The sequence below is a fragment of the Spea bombifrons genome, chromosome 3 (assembly GCF_027358695.1).
Source record: "Spea bombifrons isolate aSpeBom1 chromosome 3, aSpeBom1.2.pri, whole genome shotgun sequence".
Lineage (NCBI taxonomy): Eukaryota > Metazoa > Chordata > Amphibia > Anura > Pelobatidae > Spea > Spea bombifrons.
The window spans coordinates 105,255,648-105,278,903 of record NC_071089.1 but is presented as its reverse complement, the minus strand read 5'-3'; the positions used below and the strand labels follow the sequence as shown (position 1 = coordinate 105,278,903).

General features: G+C 41.1%; 1 protein-coding gene across 2 annotated transcripts in view; it reads right to left on the bottom strand.

Moving 5' to 3' along the window:
• Nucleotides 1–23,256, bottom strand: part of STAG1 (stromal antigen 1) — a 51,513-nt gene that overhangs the window by 8,621 nt on the left and 19,636 nt on the right. For both annotated transcript variants that reach the window (XM_053461160.1, XM_053461159.1), the window contains exons 2-17: nt 16,261–16,391; nt 15,353–15,479; nt 12,888–13,046; nt 12,522–12,618; nt 11,905–11,981; nt 11,141–11,345; nt 10,181–10,332; nt 8,696–8,769; nt 8,151–8,274; nt 6,840–6,938; nt 3,768–3,847; nt 2,695–2,802; nt 1,469–1,583; nt 1,094–1,211; nt 540–643; nt 224–316 (exon numbers count right to left, since the gene is read on the bottom strand). In XM_053461160.1, coding sequence (XP_053317135.1) covers nt 224–316; nt 540–643; nt 1,094–1,211; nt 1,469–1,583; nt 2,695–2,802; nt 3,768–3,847; nt 6,840–6,938; nt 8,151–8,274; nt 8,696–8,769; nt 10,181–10,332; nt 11,141–11,345; nt 11,905–11,981; nt 12,522–12,618; nt 12,888–13,046; nt 15,353–15,479; nt 16,261–16,289 — 1,761 coding nt within the window. In that variant the 5' untranslated portion in view covers nt 16,290–16,391. The remainder of the gene's footprint in view (nt 1–223; nt 317–539; nt 644–1,093; nt 1,212–1,468; nt 1,584–2,694; nt 2,803–3,767; nt 3,848–6,839; nt 6,939–8,150; nt 8,275–8,695; nt 8,770–10,180; nt 10,333–11,140; nt 11,346–11,904; nt 11,982–12,521; nt 12,619–12,887; nt 13,047–15,352; nt 15,480–16,260; nt 16,392–23,256) is intronic.

Sequence of the window (23,256 nt, the reverse complement as noted above, 5' to 3'; positions counted from 1 at the left end):
GTTATCCCTTATAACAGAAGCATACATCACTTCATTTCATAAAAGTAACATTGGAGACCATGCGCTGCTGCATCGGAAGGGAAATGAATGAGCACTGCAGCTTTAGGACTGAAAGGTGCTTAAAACGTAATCTAATAAGTCCATCTCAATCACAAACCGTTAGAGAGATTTTCCAATTAACATGTAAGTAATCAGCAAGAGCATCAGCGGATGTGAAACATACCTTAGAAAGCAGCACTGGAAGTGCAACAATGAAATGCTCTGTCAGCTTATTCTTATCGTCTATCTGCGTTTTTCTCTCCTTGGCGGTTAACACCTGTAATACAGACGACTGTAAATACCACGACAGATGTAGATTAAAAGAAAAAAACAAAAATCATTGGCCTACTGAGAAAATTAAACCTAATCCACTAAATCAGTACAAACTGCGGTAAAACCAGCCTTTGGTTATCACCATGAAATCCTCTACCTCATTAAACAATCAGAACTCTTGAGCAGTATTTCCGAATCGTTCATGTAGAAGATATTTGTAGAATTACCCTTTTGCCCGTTCCTCTTCCCACAGGCGGGTGCGCTTCGGCAGCCTGACGTATCGTACACACCATCAGCTCGATAAGCGCGCTCTCCTGCCGATCCGACATCACTGAAATACAAGAGATCCCAAGAGCTGCCAATTACTGCCGTGTGTTTTATTTATGTGGAAAGTTCATAAAAGTCAACAGAGAATGAAAAAGCTGTACAGTATCCTATAACCAACCCCCCCCCACATACCTGCAAGAAAGGATTGACTCAATGCATGGATTACCAACATTATAATTACATGGCAGCTGCGGTAAACACATTAACTCAGACATAGATAAAATAATTCTCCTTTAACATGTAAAGTCTGCTAATTTGCCAATCCTCTCTACACTCATCAAAAATGGATGGTGGTCTTGGAATGTAACAATCTCCTTTAAAAAAATTATTTCCCTGAATTTTCATTTTCCTTCTTAGTATTTCAATACATTTATTAATCGGTAATCGCTTAAAAGCTTAAAAGAGGAGCTATTTATGTAGAATGGCGGGGACTGAAGGCTCCTCGAGTTCTTACCTTCCTCTCCCTGAATGGGCTCTTCAACCAACAGCTCAGTCATGCACTCCCAGTCTTTCAGAAGCTCCTGAGAACTTTCCCACAAACTGTCCACGAGGTAGGCCGCATGCTCGTGCAACTATGGAACACAACATTTCACTTGTAACGCATGGTACAGAAGACCATGCCAAGCACCACTGCCAGATGCAAACCCATCAGCGCCTCAGTCAACGATTTGCTCAAGAATACCGGTTTGAAAACTTTAACCCGAACGAGATGTTGGGCTAACAAATCATAAGTGATCTAGCAGTTAAATGGAGTTTTATCACCACCACGACCTGGATATTAATTTAAGATTTTACATGTTTTGCAGCAGTCCGAGGGAAAGACACTTACCTCACTTTCTAAGAAGAAGAGCACCAACATTTTAATAAGGTTTCCGTTTGGGCTGCTCCGGCCCCTTCGCTTGGCCAAGGCCTCCTCAGCTTGTGGGTCATGTCTGCTGAATAACCTAAACGTGTGCAAAGGTGAGAACACATTAAGCAAATAATCGTAAGTGACGGTTTAATTATATAAAGACATATATTCTTATATTCTCGTAAATCTGTACAATTTATAAACTTGTCTAATGAAGTTCGCGATGTTCTCAGGATCGGCATTTACCAGCTGATCTATATGATTATTCCTCCCCGTTACATTCTCTCTCGCCTCTTGTTCAATTACTCATTTCTGTTCGGCACAGGACAGGGAAACGATCAGATAATTGCTACAGGTTCGCATTTATCTCAACTTTAATGAGATTAACCTTCACGCTCGATGATATCCCCAAAACAATGAGACCGATACACAAAACCACAAGCTATTAGTAATAATTCAGCCATGCCAAACGCTGTAAACGAGGCTGTAGAGTTGGCAAACGGACCAAAAATGATCCAACCAAATTATTCGGTTTGGCTTTGGTCCATTCCTGTTTGGACAACGAATTCCGTTTCCAGTCCTTTGTTTGGGGTGAAACCAGGCTTTATTACCTCCAGAAAGGAAACTTGTTGTCACTCACCCAACATTAACTCTCATGCTCTTTGACATTCCCTCATTCATCTCGCTGAATGTCTCCCTACCTTCTCTGCCAAGCGCTTCCGCAGCTCCTTATCTTGCACCTTCTTGTTTTTCTGTCTTTTTTTCATTGCCCACTGCTCCAAAGTCTTTGTTCTTCATCTGCTTCTCTGTGGACAACTGGACATGACCTCCTGTAAACTTCTGAAAAACCGGAGGTCATGTCCATGGAGAAGCAGGCAAAGAAGAAGGACTTTTTGGAGCAGAGGACAAAGAAAGAAGACACAAGATATGAAGCAGAGCAGCACAGCGCGGAGACAGGGACATGGCAGCGGTTGGCGTAGAAAGTGGGGAGGAAGCATGAGCGAGAGTGAATGAGCGTGTGACAGAACATGAATGAGAGGATGATGGAGTGGGTGACAGTGAGAGTGAAAGAACCAGTAAAATTAAAATTGGAGCTCTTTGCTTTTGATTTGTTTCCTTGTTTTCGTAGAAACTGACAAAATTGGCAAAATGAGACAGCACAGTTATTGGTTTTGGAAAATGGCCACTTGTGTACAGACACTCACTTTTTATGAAGGAATTCCCCAGCTGCTACAGCTACAGGCCGGTGTGCAGAATATACCAAGTGGTAGACATTCTCGCAGTCTTCATTGGAGAGGGCTTCTTCGCTCCCACTGCAAAAGATGGAGATTGCGTTAGATCCAAAGGACCAAATGCAGGTCAACATTACACGATGTTAATGAATGAACACGCACACACTGGCTTTGGTATATTCAATCTTATCAAGTTAGTAACAGTTCACTAGCGTCACTGGGAACACAACACAACTGAAAGATGACAAATGTATAAAAAAGCATGATTAAAGATTTACAGATCCATGATTAAATCAGTCAGCCGAGAAGATAGAAGATTCCTTTACTATTTGGTTTCCAGCTCACCTTAAATAAGTTGCCAATTGTTATATTCAGTGGATGCTAAAGAATTGCTGATCACCTCATTCCCCTTACAGACGCCAAGCAGCATCATCACATAATATATTAATATAAACCTAGCTTTTAATAGATTTTAAAAATGTAGCTAATTTGAGTGCTGGTTCAAAGTAAAGAAAGAGCAGGGTTACATATCTTACGGGACAATTATATTACCTTTCATAAATCACTCAAGTACTTAACACACTACTAAAGATTGTTACTAGAACCTGCTCTGTCTAAGGACCAGTACTGGCTTATTTGCAGCCAAGGTCATTACTGACTGTCATACATTCACCCCTGAAGAAGCCCCTTTGGGCGAAACACATTATGGGGCTTGTCAGAAGTGCTATTTGTAAACTACTGAAGTGTTGTATTAAAACTAATTTAAGCCAATTTAATTGCACCTTAAGACGTGTAAGCCTGCTATTTCTTTCTCCCTCTTTCCTATATCTTAACCGGCACAGGCTTGTATACGGCTTTCTCAATTCATCTCAAAAGGTAATTATTTTTGGGCATTACAGTAATACTTTCATTAGAGGAAGAATACAAAAACAAGGAGGAAAAAGCATTTCACAATAATTCTAAGTTCCTTTCTCCAGGGTGGTACAAAAAGCAATGAAAAGTAAAAATAACAAGCCAGTGATAATCAAACAGCGGGCTTTACTTACTGGAGAATGAGCGTCACCAGGCGAATGGCTTCAACGGCAACATCATATTCCTTATCCAAGGTCATGGAAACAATGCGATCCTAAAGAGAACGGTAACAAGAGGAGAACGTATAACGTAACACGGCATATTTATATTATATTTAAGGGCATAAACAGCACAATTTCTCGGAATAGCAAAGCATCCTACCCAAGCACGATTCTCACATACGTACGCAGGTCTCGTATGTAACACGCAAGGGCGTTCACGGAGTCATTACTGAATTCCTGGATATACATATTAATATATTTAATAATCCATATCTACGTAAACACGCAATCTTACCTTCGCAATCCCAGTGATCACATTTAACAGGTATGCGTGTGCACAACACTGCCTTTATTATTAAAACGCCAACAAATTAAGCAGCGCTGTACAAATGTGGCAGTTAACACACACACACACATCAAATATACACGAACACATACAGACACATCGGGCGGAGAACCCTGCCATCTAGCATCATGGTACTTTTACACAAACTTCCTTGCTTTGAGGGCCGGCATGAGAGCTTACAATTTAAGGGAGTAGTAGGAATAATTGAAACAAAAGGAGGGATGAAAAGAGGGAGTAGCAGCTGTCTTGTGGCAGGGCTAAGTGGTTTCAGCATGCGAAAGAGACTGTATAAATAAAATGAACGGAGGGGGGGACCGGTGCGGAGGGGGGGACCAGTGCGGAGGGGGGGACCAGTGCGGAGGGGGGGACCGGTGCGCTAGTGCTTGGTGTTGGATGTTTGCTAGCAGACACCTTATGATGTTCAGAGAGGCTAAAGCAGGGAAAATATAATATTCAGGCATAAACAAAACAAATAGAACTGCAGCTTACTTTCTGGATAAAGGAGCACAATTTCCCGGTATTTATACAGGAAACATACGAGTATAACATTCACAGAATATTCACACCCCGCGCATCGAAATCTCATTCTGTATAATAATCATTTTAAATCCTTTGTAACATGAAGGGTGTATGTGTGCGTGCACGTATGTGTGTGCGCGTGTGCGTATGTGCGCGCGTGTTAATAAAGTTGATTTTTATTATTTAGCAAGTCTCTTCCTCTGCCCTCCAGCATTTCGGACACTGGGGTTTATTCACTAAAGGTAGAGTTTGCAGGAGATTTGCAGCTTTAAAGGCCTTCCTTAGCCATCTATAATGAAGGGCCAACACTGGCAAGCTTCCTCAGTGTGAAGGGCTGTGCTGCCCTGCATAATGCAAAATTTAATGACTTGGCAGAAATCTCATTGGTTTGACTATACATTATACAGGGCCAACCAAACTATTCAGCAGCACGTGAACGAGAAGAAACTCCTTTTAGGGAATTACCCCATTGTGTTGATTGCAGTAAAGAGGTATATATTACGTATATTACTGTATCATACAGTACCGTACGATAGGAAGGGGGCTGTGCAAGACCTGATCCCGGGCAATGCGTCCTGTAGCCCTGTAGCTAAGCCCCTCGCCCCATGTGCCAGCCGGATACATCCTCCGTTGCGTGGACAAGCCTGTCACATGGGGATCTCCGATCTCTTCAACCGGATAGTTAAGTAAGTGGTACACCCGGGAGCCTGACTGCGCATTTAGGTAATCTGCCCCAAAGTGCCCAGACCAAAGGGCCAAGGAAAATACAGCATTGACTGCAGAACTGGACCAGGTCCAGCTGCAGGCTATACATACCCCTAAACACGAATTGGTGTCTTTTTGCCATTTTTTGGTAGGTATTGAGCTCTGTATCGTCTATTTAAGAGAGTAGTCCAAAGCCCAAGCCGGACAGGGATGCCCAGGTTCTCTCTCAACACTTGGGGAATACTGAATTTTCAAACATTGGAAGTCAAGCTCACTGTTATAAATAAAATGTTATCAGACATCCAAAATGAATAGGTAGAGCTTGTGTAAGTATCCAAACCCACACACTGACATTTCTTACTGTAATAACAGTGTTTAGTCTTTAGGTATGGCTGATTTTGCGACATCAGATTTGCCCCAACTTGTTTGTGTGTCTTGTCAAATGCATTTTGTATATGCTACCACAGATTCTAAGGGGGTTGAGATCAGGGCAATTATTTCAAGGCATTATTTCTTGGTGAAGCCGGTAATAAAGACAGCGCTTGCTCATATCTGCCGTGCCGGTTTTGGAAGTGAATTTACAAAAGGCGAGACGCAGACAAATGCAGAAACCTGACATCCGCCACGTGATCCTGGTGAGATTTTCTCAATGAGATTTCTGCGTAGGGTGTAATTATGGATCTGTCCATTGGAGGGCGCTGTAATCCACACTGAGCATTTATTTCATTAAACAGGCGTTTTAAACAGATAATCCCGATGAGCTGCTCCACAATAGAAGCTCTACTTTTTAGGGTGCTATCCAGCACTGTGCTGAAATGCTGCACGGCGGTCATTACTAAATATGTCCTAAAGAGTTTTGTAAAAAGGAAAAGGTACAGGAGGGCATTAACCCGTCCAGCACGCTATGGTGCCACCGGCACAAATAGACCTTACGCAGGCAGATATCTATTTACAACGCCATGTATTATCTATACATAATTAGCTCATCCATACACGATGCAAATAGTCGACAGGGGAGGAAGAACAGAAGCTAAACGGATCCCAAGTGACTTGTGTATTTCGTGATGCCAATAAATGCACCTTGGAGTGGCCGGCTGCCCAAAGCTTGCGGATCCTACAAACAAAATCCAGTACCCAGTAAACGCCACGCAAAGTGCAGAGAGACGGAAAGGGCCAACTAGCAAAGTTTCATCGTTTATTACTTAGAATAGAGGAGATTGTGCAAACGATACAAGCCGTTTTGACCCGTTTGCCATTCACGTAAATGCAGCCCTTTAAACACTAACACACTGATGTACGGATACACTGTTGGACCTCTTGCTCTTCTTGCCCTATCGCTGAAGCCGGTACGTTTCAGGAGCCGTTGGTGGAAGACTAACTGCGTGTATACCCAGCATGTGCACGTCCAGTTAATATCTGCGATACAGCACGCAGCCAAGCATCCGTCTAAAAACAATTGTCCTCGCTGAACGTACCTTGAACCTGTTGGTGAAGAGCTCCAGTTTGGGGAAGAGCTCGCGGTTGGTATAGAGGCTCTGCAGCGCCTTCAGACACTTCAGCCGCACTTCTCCTTGCTACAGAAAACAAATAGAAAACCCCGTTACAGAAAACCTACTAATACAGAATTTAAACAGTTTAATCAGAAAGTAATGAAAACTAATGAATAAAAAAAATAAATAATTGTAAAGCCAATTCAAACACCTATGGTACAGATTTCACAGAGCGCTTAAATTTAAAGTGCAACCATCTCCTATGTAAAACTTTGCACTTATACTCAGCCTGTATATCCCATTTTATCAATTTAAAGCAGCATACAGGATTTTCTTTTCATGTAAGAGTTGACATTATAGCGCTAATGGTTTATCTTTAAAGACAATAGTTGGGCAGCATTAAGTTCTAGGATCTTGTAATGTCACAAAGCGACAAGCGAATGCAGAATCAAGTCATGATCAAAAACATGGCTACCTGTCATAAACCAGATAATTTATAGATGATATGCAAGTAGAGACATTAACCAGCAAAGTGAAATCTGAAAACTAGCAGCCAACACAGACCTCGCCTGAACTATAGCTGGTCTGACCTGCCTGATAATGATCTGAATTAAGCGGAGATTCTGCAGACATCGGGGCTACAGATGTTCCGGTGGACAGCAGTTAATGAAAAGTTTAGTAGGTTAACTGATTTAATATGGACCCATTATGGCCAAAGGTCTTGTATTATTCATATCCAAGTCCACGTGCTCCATACATGTGTTATTTGTCTACATTATACCGCATAAGAATAGTTTAAGTCACACGAAAGGTCACCGGGGTTTAACTTAACAGCGAATTCCCCGAAGACTGTGACTGCAGATCACGGAATGATTTTAAATGCTGGACTGGTATGAAAAAGGAGCAAAAGGTAATAATAGACTCATACTGCAGAAAAAACCTGCCGTGTTAAGGTGTATTAAGGTGGCATTGTTTACATAATAAAGCAACCACATGTTCCCTCTGGGTAGAATAGCATGCGTGGGTATGGAAGAAAAGCCTAACCAATAGTCCAGAAGCAGCCCCTCATCCAAGAGATTCTAGTCAATACTGTAACAAGAAATGTGGATAACCGGCTACTGAATGACTACCAACACAGCCAGCAAAAGACCCCACGGAGATCTGACACGGAACGTATCATTCCCTTACAGACTGAGCGGATCGCACCCTGACCCCTTTTAGGGACTGTTGGGTACATACACTCAGTAAGACACTCACATGCAGACTCACGGGAAAAGCAGACAATACTCAACTCACCCGATCATGGAGTGTCCAGCCCACGTATTTTAAGTAGCTGTCGTTTAAGAAAGCGTCGCTGTACATTTTCATCCACACGCCGATTTCTTCAATACAGATTGCTCGGATCTCAGCAATGGCATCTCTTCAAACATATTAAAGAAAACGAGTCAGAACCATCTATAAAAGAACAGCCCTTTCAACATACAAAAATTACCGAGCGGACCTCACGTTCCAGAAGCTATAAACACCCGCCACTCATAGCATTACGGGGGTAAGACAGTCCATGAGATGCCACCAAGTAACAATCTCCATCTTCTGCGGAACTACAATTCCTATCATGCACAGCACAATCCTAATGAAGAAGGGATGAGCTGTAATGCCGGGGTGCAGATGGAGAGCCACAGGTTGGCCACATCTTATCTGTGCGATGTAAACCTGCAGAAAATCCACCTCTACTAAACAGCGTGCAAATAGGTATTACTATAATGAAAACAACATGCGGCCCTGTAACAGACACACTGTGAAGCCACAGCTATACGCGTAGCGCTTAATGAGGAAATTACCTGTATCTATGCACAAAGATACCCTTGAAGATAGAGTTCATCATATTTTCAATTTCGTCTTGGTTTTCTTGAAGCTGTAAACAAAAAACACAGCAAATTCAGAAGAAAATCCAGGAAACATGAAATGACGATGAAATGATGATGAAATTACTTTTACAGAAATCTCATGCATGGGTTAATACGACTCCATTACGCCGTCCCTATAGTTAACCCTAAATAAGAGTACGCGTCTAGCGGACCTAACGCACATTAGTCCATATAACTGTATTTAAGATAAAGGACGCCACAATTTGTTGACGTATTCATATGATTCCTTATAGCGCCAACACCTCATGATTTTAACGATTAGCCAAATACCCCAAGGGAGAAATATCTGAGGAGCAGCTGTAAGGAACTCGATTGGCAGAAAGAGTCAATGGGTAAGAAATGACTCGTCCAGAGGCAGCTCTGTTCTCTTTACATCTTTACAGATTAATCAACGTTAAAACATTCATGTCTGTGGTGATGATTCTGCAAAAGTTCCTTTTTTTATCAAATACATTTTAATTTGTCAGACAGGGTGCTGCCGAACCACACAAGTGTTGGTGTGAATTGTTTGTTGACCAACTATGGCACTGGCTTTTATATGCTGTAAAAAGGAAGGCATGATTGACAACCAACTGTATGCCAATGAAGTGTAATGGTGTTCTGATGCAGAGATCCAATGGGCAAAGCCTCTCTATACAAGATCTTAAAATGGTCTCAAACATTAATGGAGATTCTTCTCTGCAGAGCACATGGCAAATCAGTTAGGACATTTGGTCACCTTCCACTCACTCCCCCAGTGCAATGTCCTTTCCCTTTTCTATCACCTTGGTCTCTAAGGGTCACTGGAGAAGATAGGTTACCAGGGGAGTGTCCAGCAGAAGGAGGACTTATTGTGTTTATAAAGTCCTGCCAACTCTCTCTCTCTCTGAGTCTGCGTGGAGATGATCACAAGGGAGTGGTAATTGTATCACGTGTTTACAGGCTTATCCTGCTGTTTCTTTGTTATTTCCATTCAATCAATGAATAGTTAGTTTGGTAACAGCATATACTAACTTATAGTAATTTGTATATGTATTGTTAATTTGTTTAGCCTCTCTTAATAAATATTGTTAATTGCAGAAAACAAGGAGTGTGGACTCTGACTTTACACTCGATAGTGGTTATTGATAGCATAACAGTGTAAATATATATATATTCATACAGTAAATGTTATTCAATAATTATAGTAAGATTCATAAAATACAGACACGTTTTTATATTTATAACATATGCTTAAAATTTTTCATGCTTTTTGTTTTGTGTCATGTATGCATCTTTTTCTATTGGTCAATTTGGCTTTGATTTGATACAAAAAATGTTGCCCTTATAACCAATGGAGATTTGAGAATAGAAGGGCCCCTATGCGACATATTGGGTAAAAGCTGATGGTCTATAGACCAAGACATATTTGCATCGTACTTCTTTTCTCTTCTGCAGTAGCAGCTCCAGTCTTTCGTTTGCTCTCTTCCCAATCATTTTGTTCCTCTCCGTTTCGTACTGACGCTGCGTGTTGTCTTGGTGAATACTGAGATTCAGGGCGACATTCACCAATGCAGTCATCAGCTTCATTGCTAGAAACACAAAATAAAACATTTTTTTTTTTACTAAATTCACAAAAAAAACCCAGCATGCCGAGTTTGGAGATTTGAGCGTGATCCCAAAAACATATCAAAACACAAGCTTTACAGCAAGTGATGTTATGAATAAGTACCGAGCAAACACTTCTCACATCAAATGGTAAACAGTATTGGCTTACAAATACAACAAATGGTTCTGCATATACAGACGTATAAAACTAAGGAAATACAATAAAACATATCGATAAGCACAATGGATTCCCATTCAGTTTATACAGCTATTAACACAGTAGGCAAAGTTGAGCTAACAAAAGTTCCGCATCAAGTAGAAAGCACTCGCCCTGCAACAGGTAAAGCTTCTGTAGGTTTGCTATTATAAGCTACTTACGTGTGAGAAAAGTGTGATTTTGCTAGTAAAAATATAATGGAATAAAATGCAATGTCTATCATGGAGTAAGCGTATCACTTCCGAACAGCGTTCACAATGGCTGACGAGTACGTGTACCACTAACCATTACGTGCGTCTATCCGGATATTTATTTACAGGTTGCACAGCATCCGGACCATTCGATTATTTGAAGAAATATATATATAAAATATATAATGCCATGGATCCATCTAAGTAAGTTTCAAAATAAGCCCTGCACCCCTACATATGCTGGAAATCATTTGACGTGGCAGAAGGTACGGCCGGGCGCAATATATTCTGAAAGCCCAGGGTGTTCCCTTAAAGGAGGAGAGCCGGGTTCTCATGTTTTCGTTCAATCCAATAACGTAAGCCATAGGAGACTACTGCTCTTACCGGCCAGCGTGCTCGTGTGTCTGAACGCTCGGACCTGGGAGTCGGAGAGCCCCGTCAGCAGCGAAATGACCGTGTCCATCATGTACTCGTCGTAGATGATGCTGTACTGACACTGCCGGATTAGCACGCCGATGAACTCACAGAAGTTACAGCGAAATTTCTTCCAGAGAGGCCCAGGCATCGTCAGCGGATAGTCCCCGCTATCCTGAAGAGGGCAAGAAGAGAAAGCACTGAGTAAAACATACGCAAAACCAAGACATTACAATGTTTCTATATATTATGCTAAAACCCATTAGGGGGCAGTGGTCCGCCCGAATACTGGCTCATGCTTTATAAAAACAAAAAACTTTTAAAGATAAATACAGCCTATCTTATAAAAGGTATTATATTCCCTCAAATCCACCACCCGCCCCCCAAAAACACATCTCTTAAAAGCGCAGCCCGCTCTAGTTTGAGCCATGATTTGTTTTCATTGTGCGAAAAAATAAAGATCTAAAGCGACTTCTGTGTTAACTGTCACTACTTTTGCAGATAGAAACGTGAATTCCCATCAGATAATAATATTCACGATAATAATAACGTTCACTATAAATCTATAGCAACGACAACTTCCACAAGTAAAAGACAAAACGTTATCTGCATTTACAATGTGCAAGATCATTACACAGCACATTTATTTGGGTGAGATTTAGTGCTTTTACATCACTACAGTTCCCACAAATAGAAAGCGTACAACCAAGTTTGTAGAATGGACATTGCCATACCTCGTCAAACTCCTCGGTCATTTTCCGAATTATTTCCGCATTCTGCATGTTCCGGAACATTTCAATTCTTACTGTACCTAGAAAAGAAACAAACGCAAACAGTTTATTACTGTCAATTTCATAAAAACACTTCCGGTTCATCATTATTATAGATATTGCCTAAAACCAAACGGGTTTCCCGAGAAAATCAATGCAGCGAGACATTATGTGTGTCTATGTGATTATTTCCCGGCCAGCCTCACGATACTAGAACGTAACCAGTATACAAGTTTCACGCCACACTCTCAACTCAATTTACGCCCAAAAATCCCAATTTGAGTTTAATTCTGTTAGCATCTGCACTGCCGTGACTCATGAATATATATATAGTGGGCTTTTCTAAAGTAGGGTTTTTTTTTTTTTAGATCAAAATAAAGGGCATTAATAATAATAATAAATAGAATACACACACACTTGCTTGCCCCATATAAGCAGGGATCAGACAAACATTCCTGCATGCTGGCAGGGATCCTTATTTACCGGTTACTGTGGCTGGAGATTTTTATTGATTAAGGGTTTTCATGATTCTTTTCTCTCCCAACGGATGCCCTCATGAGGGTTCTGTGTGTTACACTTACCTTTACATCCAGAACACTGGATGAAGAAATTGATTAGGTCCAAAAGAGCGATGTCTCTGTCTTGTTTATACGATTCAATCCAATCATCAACTACAGACTGCAAAACAAATGAACCAGCCGTCAGTCTCTTAAAAAAAGAAAGCCAATACAAGAAAATATCCATCTGTGATGTCACCCGGCAAGGACACTGGCGTAATCTCATGAATATTACACCTTTATTATCTACGCATTCGCACAACAATCCACCCAGCATTCCCGTTGCATTTCGAGGTAGCTGCCGCTATTATCACGTCAGATTCACACAGAACGGCAGAGGCTGCTAACGTAACATGACGGTGCTGAGAAACGCCTGGACGCGCTCGTCACCTGCATGGCGCTCTTCCCGATCTTCACCACTTCAAACAGAGTGACCGGGTCCCCTTCCCCATTCTGCTGCGGGTGCCCGTTCGCCCGTCCCCGGCCTTTGGTTCCCGCTTCTCCACGACTTCGTTCAGCGGGGGTTTTCCGGGGCTTCTTGATGCCAGACTAAAAAATTATTAAAAAGAAAATTACATCTATATATACAGCCCAAAAGAGAAGCGCACTCACGGGACTTGTTGCAAACACAATATACACCTTTTAATAGAATATTTAATTAGAAATAAATCCCAAGGGCTGAAGTTATTTGCACCCGGGCGTGTGATTGTGTTATCAAGTCAAGCTGAATGCTTGAATACACATATATATATACACACACACACAAGGTTACAATATGCACATATAGTTTATACACACTCAAACACATAAACAAAGAGAGGGGCATCCTGCTAAAGCATACATATCACTGTGAAGCTAGGCAATAATCACATAGCAATTATAGATAACTTCCCATGATGCTCAGCCAGCCATATATTACAGACCAGTACATGCCTGTGTGTGCAGCCACTCCAGGCAGACGATTAAATGCTAATGTCACCTTTGCCAAATAACCTTTTTATTAGATCGTTAAAAGCTGTCGCAGGTCGCTCTAACTAGATAATCTGATATTTTGGTAAAGGTTAATCAGGTAAATTACACTTACAAATTTCTTAAATTACATTTTTCTCTCAAAAAAAAAAAGTTCCAAATGATGCCGTTTGCAGATATTCTTCATAGATATTTATTTTATGATTCTTTATGGATCTAACGGAGCCAAACATACACTCTTTTGAAAAGGTTTTATGGGGAATTGGCATCATAACGATCTATCTCTACACCGACCTCCAGATCCATAAAGAATCGTAAAATAAAAATCTATGAAGAATATCTGCAAACGGCATCAATTGGAACGTTGTTTTACGTATAAAAATGTAACTTAAGAAATTTTGGAATTTACCTAATTAAACTTTACCAAAATATAAGATCAAGTAAGAGCAACCGCTATTAACGACCTAATAAAAGGGTTATCAGGCATAGGTGACATTAGTGTGGAAGGATACTGGTATTCTATATACAAGTCATATGTTATTGACCTTAGGTCCTTATGGATATGTTTATAAATAAAGTATAGACTGTCTATGTGCGAGTTCCCATATAGCAAAACAGGAACCTATGATGTAAGACAGAACTTATGATTTAACCGGTTTATGCTTCAGTAAGGGATATGTTAAATACGCCCCTATAATCATAATAACTGCTGACTATTAAGAAATGTTTGTTATATCTCAACCCCTTTTCAGATGGGTATAAATATTTGTGCTTGTACGCAAAAAATCAGATATCTTATTATACATACACTCCTGTCTGTGTGTCTGATTCCTCTCGAGACGCTCGATAAAAGGTATCTATATAATTTGGAACCCCAAGGTATAGAAGGACTCGGAAATTCTCCGACATTAGCATTTAATCTCCTGCCTGGAGTGACTAAAACGTAGGGATGTACATAAAGAGCCCTGTCTCCGTATATATTATAACAAATGGGGCACTCCAGCTCGCACGTGAACTTTAGCCCCTTTAATACCAGGGTTTTTTAGTACCCGAAAGACCATGCTTTTTTTTTTTTTTTAAACCATGCATGGGTTTAATTGAGATTCCCATATTCTGTGTTTGATGTAAGCACACAAATTACACAGCTTTATATATATTTTTTTTTAATTATAACAAATATGGCTTTCATTTGAAAACATAGCAACACGCCAAAAATAATTGTTCGTGCTAGTATGTAGAAAATGAGCATTTTTTTCTTTTGCATTTAGCCCTTTTCTCTCCCCCCAAGCTCCCAGGATTGCTACACAAACCAATGTGATACTCCGTAGATACGTCACAAACATTAAAGGCAAAGATGGTAGCCTTTAGGGTACAAACGGAAAGCATTTTAAAGGGACACTCGGGCCATCATAAGCAATTTAATGTGCGTGATAGCGGGAGGTCGCTCTACATTTTCCCATGATCCTTCACAAGTGCGTGTGTGTGTGTAAATATTTATTTAACATAGATCTATCTATATATAGATATACGTGTGTATATATGTGTGTGTAGATAAGTGACAGATCTGGTTTAAGCTTTTAAAGTTTAATATCCCAACTCTGACATTTAGCATCTTTCAGACACACGTTAAAACTTAAATCCATAAAATCCAAGATACTCATTTCATTCCATCAGTTCTATCACTAGGGGTTTGAGGTGAAGTAAACCAAGTCACATTCTCATCCGAACAGCCCTCTGAGGATCTGAAAGCTCATGCTACGTTAAATGTTCTTCTATGTGGGCTCAATATATGGAAGTGATTTCAACTAAAGTACTAAGAAAACGTAGAATAATAAAGAACGGAATAATGGCCGGTTACGTATTCGAGTAAGTGTCTGGTTACGTACTGGGGGTCTTCCAGGGCGGCCTCTCTTCCTCTTTCCTTTAATTTCAATATCTTCTACGAGATCGGAGCCCATATCGCTAACAGCCGTCATGTCTGTATGTACGGCGGAACCTTCATTTGTAGAATCCCTACAGAGATAAACACAAGCGGCCGCATAACATTTATAAACAACGCAGCAACAAGTCTTTAGCAGAGTTAACAAATGGCATAAACAGATCACATTTCATAGCCTCAATTAAGTACATTTAATGCGTTTTACATTTTATTTACAGGAGACAATTATCTGATGTACATTGCAACATTACAAGTTTTATTTTTTTTTATTTATTTAGAAAGGCCAGAAATAGCTTCAGAAGCATCAAAACACACATTCAATTCCCCCGAGGCTTTATCTCTATAAATTAACAGCTTGTCTTTAAAAGACAGTATAGCCAGGTTTACCCCATTCATGAACTGTATCGGGTGCTAGAAGAATGATTTCTATGCCAGGTTAGCCCCTCTCATGCACTGTATCGGGTGCTAAGAGAATGATTTCTATGCCAGGTGTACCCCATTCATGCACTGTATTGGGTACCAAGAGAATGATTTCTATGCCAGGTTCACCCCATTCATGCACTGTATTGGGTACCAAGAGAATGATTTCTATGCCAGGTGTACCCCATTCATGCACTGTATCGGGTACCAAGAGAATGATTTCTATGCCAGGTGTACCCCATTCATGCACTGTATTGGGTACCAAGAGAATGATTTCTATGCCAGGTTCACCCCATTCATGCACTGTATCGGGTACCAAGAGAATGATTTCTATGGATCACTTTTTGCTGAAAAGACAACGGTCTTTGTAGGATTGTTAGATGTTTGTCACACGGACAGGCGCCAGCATCCACGTCGTGGTTGGGCTGTACTTACTGTAGAACAGACAGCTCCGAGGTGATCATCTTTGCGTTGGGTTGTTAGAGTTTTGTATGTTTTTTGCAGCGACGTTTGTCTCGGGAAACTCTGAATGAAGAACAGCTATCGCAGGTGGCACAATGATAATCCTGAGGAAACAACGACAAAGATAATTACGGCTCAAAAGTGTATGCAAATTACGTACAATGCGATATGAGGGCCAACTACAGATAAAACAGTGTGACAAGAAGCACTCTGCCACCTAGTCTGCCCATTGCTCCCGATTAACCCACCGATTCTACGTTTCTAATGCTAACTTTAGATCCAAAAGGTGTAAATTCAGCAGTGCACAGAACATGTTTTAATGGGATTTTTTCTTTTCAAAGTAATGGTTTTGAGTTTACAAGTAAGGCACACGGCTTCCTGATAAAGTTACAATCTCAGGCTAAACAATCTATTACGTCTCTGAAGTCTCTCTCTTCACTGCACGGCTGCAAGTGCTTTTAATAGATGATGGAAAACTTTACGGTAACGAATAACGATGATGATTCCAAAACAAAAAAAGGATAGGATGGCCAACGGAAAAATAATCTGAAGATCTCCACGGCACGTTGCTTGTTTCAATGTGTAGGTTTATTTAGCGCACTGAGCTTCAGTAACAGTTTGTAAGCGATGCATGCGCACACCCAAGAGACGTGTGTTCCATTGGAACACAGACCATTAAGTCTAAGAAAGAGGAACGAACAAATTAAACGGTCCCTCTAAAATGATACCTTTAATCTAATCCATGACCCGATATGACAGAAGTACTTCCCACATGCTGTCCAACATGTTAAGCGGAGAAGAATGATTGATGTTGGGGACTCCATGAATATTCATAGAGATACCCCTGGGCTGTTAGACCCCGTACACCAAGCGGCACCAAATACTCAGAACCATCCGCGGTGTGAAGACAGACCTCGTGCGTATGAGTAACAGATTAGAAAGTACAATGCAGCCTTTCATTCTGTCGCTGCCACTAGGTGGCTATGTATCATACATTCATTTACGTTTACATTGTGTTTTTAAACATTATCCTCAGTTGAACCGTGATCACAAAACGCTGCCTACCGCACAACTCTGTACACCGGGGCCGGCAAAACGGCGTACACATTTCGAGTCAGACAGAAAAATCTCTTTGGATCGCATATAAGAGACATGCTAGCTTTTCATGGTAATTCCTATTAATAAAAATGAAATGTGTATTGAAGAAGCACACACATTCTGAGCAGGTCGCTTGCATCCACCGTCTCAGCTTTTAGCAGCAGGGGCAGATCAGGCGGGGAATGAGACTGTGAAGCAGGGTGGCAAGAGGTGTCAGTACGAGTGCAAGTCAATGTGATCAGATTGTCTGGGTCAGTTTGATGAGTGTGAGTTTGTGTCAGTATGGCTTATTGTGCACCAGTGGGTCAAGCCTCACAAAATGCCCCACCCCCCTCAGTAGAAAAAAAACCCTCCTCTGTAAACGCGAGGGGTTAATTGGAACATACACAGGACCGTTGTTTCATGAATAGCAGCTCCAAGACTTCCATCATTTTATACTGAAATCTGACACTTTATTTACCATCTGAACCAGGAGGCTGAATACGATCCACACCAGCCGTCTCGAGCAGCTTCCAATAATATCCCCGCCGCTCTCAGGTGACTTAGAAATTACAATTCTATAACTAGGCTACAAAAACATCCGGAATAGGGATTTCTTTCTGCCTTGAATACATGAAGCTGTAACGCTGCCAATTCTGAAAGTCAATTAGAACGAGATGAAGCCCAGAGAAGGCTGTCGGGTGACAGGTAGAAGAATCCGCGCGTTACTAGACACAAGCTCAGTGACCGACGACCTGAGATATCGGCTCATATACATCATATCACCTCAACAACACTATAAAAAAACATAACCCACGGAAACCCTAAACTCACATTTCTGCAGATAATTGCATGATTAGAAGCATCATTCCCCTCGCTGAGAATCCCCTGGGAAATCGAACTCGCTTCTTAGAGCGATACCCAGGCGTCTCAAAGAACACATATCTGTAAGGACTTTAATATGCATTTACTAACAATGATTTTTTTTTTCTTTTTATTGTCACTGAAACCCCCTTTAGGAATACGCATTAAACCACGCATCTTAGTCTATCGGTTCTAGTTTAGTCAGAGCCGTTGAATGCACAGACTGTAAGAACCACTAGGTACATTTTTGCTGCTATATAAATAAAAGGTACTAAATAATGAAAATTATGGTCTATTTCAACACTGATTGGTTGCATGAAGCAGCCAATCAGTGGAAGGAAAGTGCCTATAAGAACCTGCCCCAGCCAACTTTAAGAGCGCAGTACATGGCATTGTATTACAAGTAGAAATGGCTCTTTTGATACCATTTTTAATGTGTTTTCTATTGGTCAATATCACTAACCAAACATTTTGAGAGAAAAAAAACCAAAAACATTCTTTAACAATTTCTTCCGCAGGTTAGGAAAATGCATTCCGAGTTATTTAAGGAAGTTGGCAATTTTTAAATTATTCTGTTTTTTTTTTTTAAAGACGTCAGTGATTTCCCTTTTAACCCGGTGGAATTCTTTATGATGCCACGTGACACGCAGTCTGTATAACAAACGATTTACTCTAGTTTATTCGCATCAGGCAGCGACCAGGAGGCAGCGACCAGGAGGCAGCGACTGCAGTCCGGCAAGTCTGATCCGCCAACAGGGGGCGTCACTAGAATATTAATAATACTCTCCTGAATAGAGTCTCTGGTGCCTCACGCATTCAAACTATTTTACAGGGTAACTATTTCTCTTAGGATCATTACACTTGATCTGAAGCAGAAGCGATACCGCCTGTTTAATCAAAACCCGTACAACTTACTATTACTTCCTAGAAGTCATTAGGACCATTTCTTTTAGGACATAATTAACATTAACCGCACTGTACCGAGCTCAGAGAAAATGTGTAACGCATTTAAAAATACAAACAGAACTAATCACCACAGCATAATGAAGAATAGATCCTGGAAGAAGACGAGGAGATTTGTTTGAGTAACAGATAAGTCTCATCCTCACTTAAACGCCTGCTTCTATGTACAGACAATCGGCGATAAAGACCCGGTTTACGTCGCCCCTGCTTTCACCGCAGAGCACGATTTGTTTAATCTCATCCGTCTCAATGAGGACTAAACCACGGAGCAAAACGCTAAATGAGGTTTAACTTTCGTTAAAGGCTCTCAGGACCAACCTTCACTCTCCACTAGGGCTGCAACAACTAATCGATAAAAATGATAATGAAAATCGTTGTCAACGAGTTTCATTATTGATTAGTTAAATCGATTTTTATTGATTATAAAATGAGGGTGTTTTCTGAGCAAATGCTCTGGGAAAAAATACCCCTCGTTTTATAATCCGTTTCATTCAGTGTCACAGCAGTTACTACTTACAGTCCCTCCCTGCAGTAACTCTGATAATTGGCCCCACCCTTTTTCCTCCCTGGCCCCGCCCATTTCCTATTGCATCCACAACTCCATATGGCTTAGCAACTAATCTGAGTATAGCATTAATATTTGGGCTGCTGAAACTATGGGGTCTTCAGGGTTAATTTAGGGGCAGTTATGGTTGACGGGGTCTTTAGGGTTAATTTAATGCTGAGGACTGAGGTATGTGGCATCTCTGGGAGGCAGTGTGGCAAGCCTGGGCTCAGATGTGCATAACTGGGGGGCAGGTTGGGAAATAAAAACAAGAAATGCATTGTTTTTAACATCGTTATTTTAAATAAATGAAAAATTGACATTCATTTTTTTATCCGATTAATCGAAAAAATAATCGGCCAACTAATCGATTATGAAAATAGTTAGTTGCAGCCCTACTCTCCACGCAGCCTCGGCCACCATCACAAAAGCTACTTGGGGTTATAAAAGATCAGCCCCCTTTTAAAGTCTAAAGGGGGAACATCCTATATCTGATTAAAGAAACGTTTTCAAAAGTATTGATCTACTTTAACCCCTTTGTGACAATGGCTGTTTTTACATTTCTGCGCTGCTCGTGTTTAGCTGTAATTTTCTTCTTTCCCGAACTGAACCCACAAGTTATATATTGTTTTGTTCAGGACAAGAAGGGCTTTCTTTAGGTAACATTGTTTTCATTGTATCATTATGTACTATAAAAAAAAAAAAGTATACAATATGGCGAAAAATCTTGAAACAAATGACTCATAATAAAAGTTAATGAAAAAACCCACTAAATAGATTCTACTATTTGTAGACCCTCCTGAGAACTATTCAACTGGAGCGGTCACCTGGGGTGGGAGTTTGGTGTTGCTGAATGCCTGGTGATCGACATCTTTTAAAAAGGGGCATCCGCCGCCATACAGTGTATGGCGTACGTTGACGCCCCAGGGACGGGCCAGACACGGCCCCTGATGCCGATCGCGGTGTTGCTGAATGCCTCGACACTGCACCCATTTGAAGTCATGACGGCCCGGGCACATCAATTGTCGTTAACCCTTTGTTTTTGGGTGACATGCCCGGACTGTCAATTGTCATTAGGGGTTAATCCAGTGCTTTTTTTCACGTAATCTAATGAGGCAGCTGCATTCTGGCCTTTTGTATATGTTCTAGCCAAAAATACACTCCTTATCATACTGCCTTTGGTAAATACAATGGCTCACTGATAATCACCCAGCCTGACATGCTGATGAATGAAAGTCTAAGAAGCAGACTTCATTAGCATTGCCATAAAGCATCCGCTTAGTGTGGCAATTGTAAAGGGGAAAAAATATATCCAAGACTGACCATGGCAGCCCCCAGGCCAGCAGATAAAGTTTATTGGAGCCAAAGGACATCAGACTAGGGTTTCTAATGCATCGATGCTAACCCACTTAACTGTATACGCTATATTCAATACTTAAGGATATTGATTTCCATGACACTTCCCCTTTAAGAGCGTTTTGCTTTCAACTGAATAATTGAAAGACTTATCGTAAAGGTTCACTGTTATAGAGCGCCAAAAGCCTGGACGCTTTACATGCATTTTATATCCTATTCATACAAAGCGAAGTAAAGAATATCACTAACCCTGACCTTTGCATTTTAGATCGAAAAAATATAAAAATGCTAAATATGAAATAGTTTATGGGTAGTCGTGAGCTCTAAAGCCCCCCTAATAGGTTACAAATAGAGATGGTGGCCCAAATGCGAGTGCAGTTTTCAGTTTGTGAATATGTTAAGACGACGTGCGGATTAAAGCGATCACAGCGGGGAGGTTTGTACTCGACCAAAAGCAAGAAGTGCAGCGGTCGCTGAGAATCTGCTGGTAAAACAGCCTCCTATTTATGAAGCGCTCCCTTAAAACACAAACATGATATTAAATCACATTTGGCAATAAGCATGGTGCACCCAAGCACTGAGATGAGACACGCGGTGATTTCCCTGCGGGCAGCAGATATTCCTGTAATATCAAATATCCCTTTCAAACACAATCGTTGGAGAAAGAGGTAAAGCCCAATGGGCAGGGTCGCTGCTTTCTCCTGAAATTGAGCTATTCACGGAGTATCAACGCATGCTTACTTATCACTGAGCAACTTAGGTAGGATGACTGGGCATTTGAACCTGTGAATGCGCATGTATCATCAGGGACAAGGAACCAAGCGCATCGAGACATTTCCCCCTTTGGGACAGAACTCAACATTGAACACATTGGTGATCCATCCATGGTACGGGGCTGGGGTGCTGTCACACAACAGAGGGACGGAGATATAAGAGCGTTACAAGCTATCGCTGGTGGTGTTACAGGCAGACAACGTGTATGTTTTATTTATTATATAACGACTGTCCCTTTAAAATAAATGTCCGCACCCATAGGGTATACTCTAAGCACATCATTCCGCTTTTACATACATCAATTATTAACGTATCCACGTATAGACGCACACAAGAAAGTTACTCGACTTTCCAGAGATCATCAGTTGCTGGCACTGAAATATTCACCGGGTGGGAAGATAGATGCTGCTCAGTACTTGCTAACCGCAGGCTTAATTTATTGTTTTATACTGAAGACGTAACCATGGTTATCACTCTCAACTTCAGCGTACATCTCACAACAGCCTGCGATGCTCAAGGGACGGGAGCCGTACACCGATTCTGTGTAATGGATTAGTAATCCATTCTTTCCGTAATGTTCTGTGCAAGACGGACTTACTAAGCAGTCTCACCTTATTGTAGGCTTAGTTAGTGTGTGTGTGAGTGTGTGTGTGTGTGTACACACACCCATATATATTCACACACAGATAGTATTGTGCAAAAGTTTTAGGCAGGTGCGAGTGTAAAGTAAGAATGCTTTAAAGATAGACACGGTTATTGTTTATTTTTATCATTTAACAAACTGTGGGAAACTGAAGAAAAATCTAAATAAAATTAATAGTTGGTGTGACTACTCTGTGCCTTCAGAACAGCATCAATTCTTCCAGGCAGACTTGCACAGTCGGGGATTTTGTAGGCATATATTTAGGTGTAAAAAACACTCACACATATCAGGTGCTGATAATCAACTTAATATGCAAGCTGAAACACAATCGTTAGGATGCTGAAGACAGTTTAATGTCAAGTTATACATCATGGCAAGACTGAGCACAGCAACAAGACACAAGGTAGTAAGGTCTGCGTCAGTACGGTCTCCAAGGCAGAAACTGCAAGGCAGACCGGGGTGTCCAAGCTCTTTTGAAGATGCACAAAGAAAAGGGCAACGTTGAGGACGGCAGCAGCTGAAGGACATCATGCTTACTTCTCTTCACAATGGTAAGATGTCCAGCAGTGCCATGAGCTCAGCATTGGTACATCCATCTACTGTCTGCTACAAGAATGAGTGTTTTCAGGCAACAATGGAGCATTGCGGATGTTCCTTGAAAGTTTGGGGCTGCCAATGAGGATGTGGTTAGAGTGGTCTTCTCAGTGCTGAGGAGTTCAGGCAGATACTTATCCATCATGTAATACCA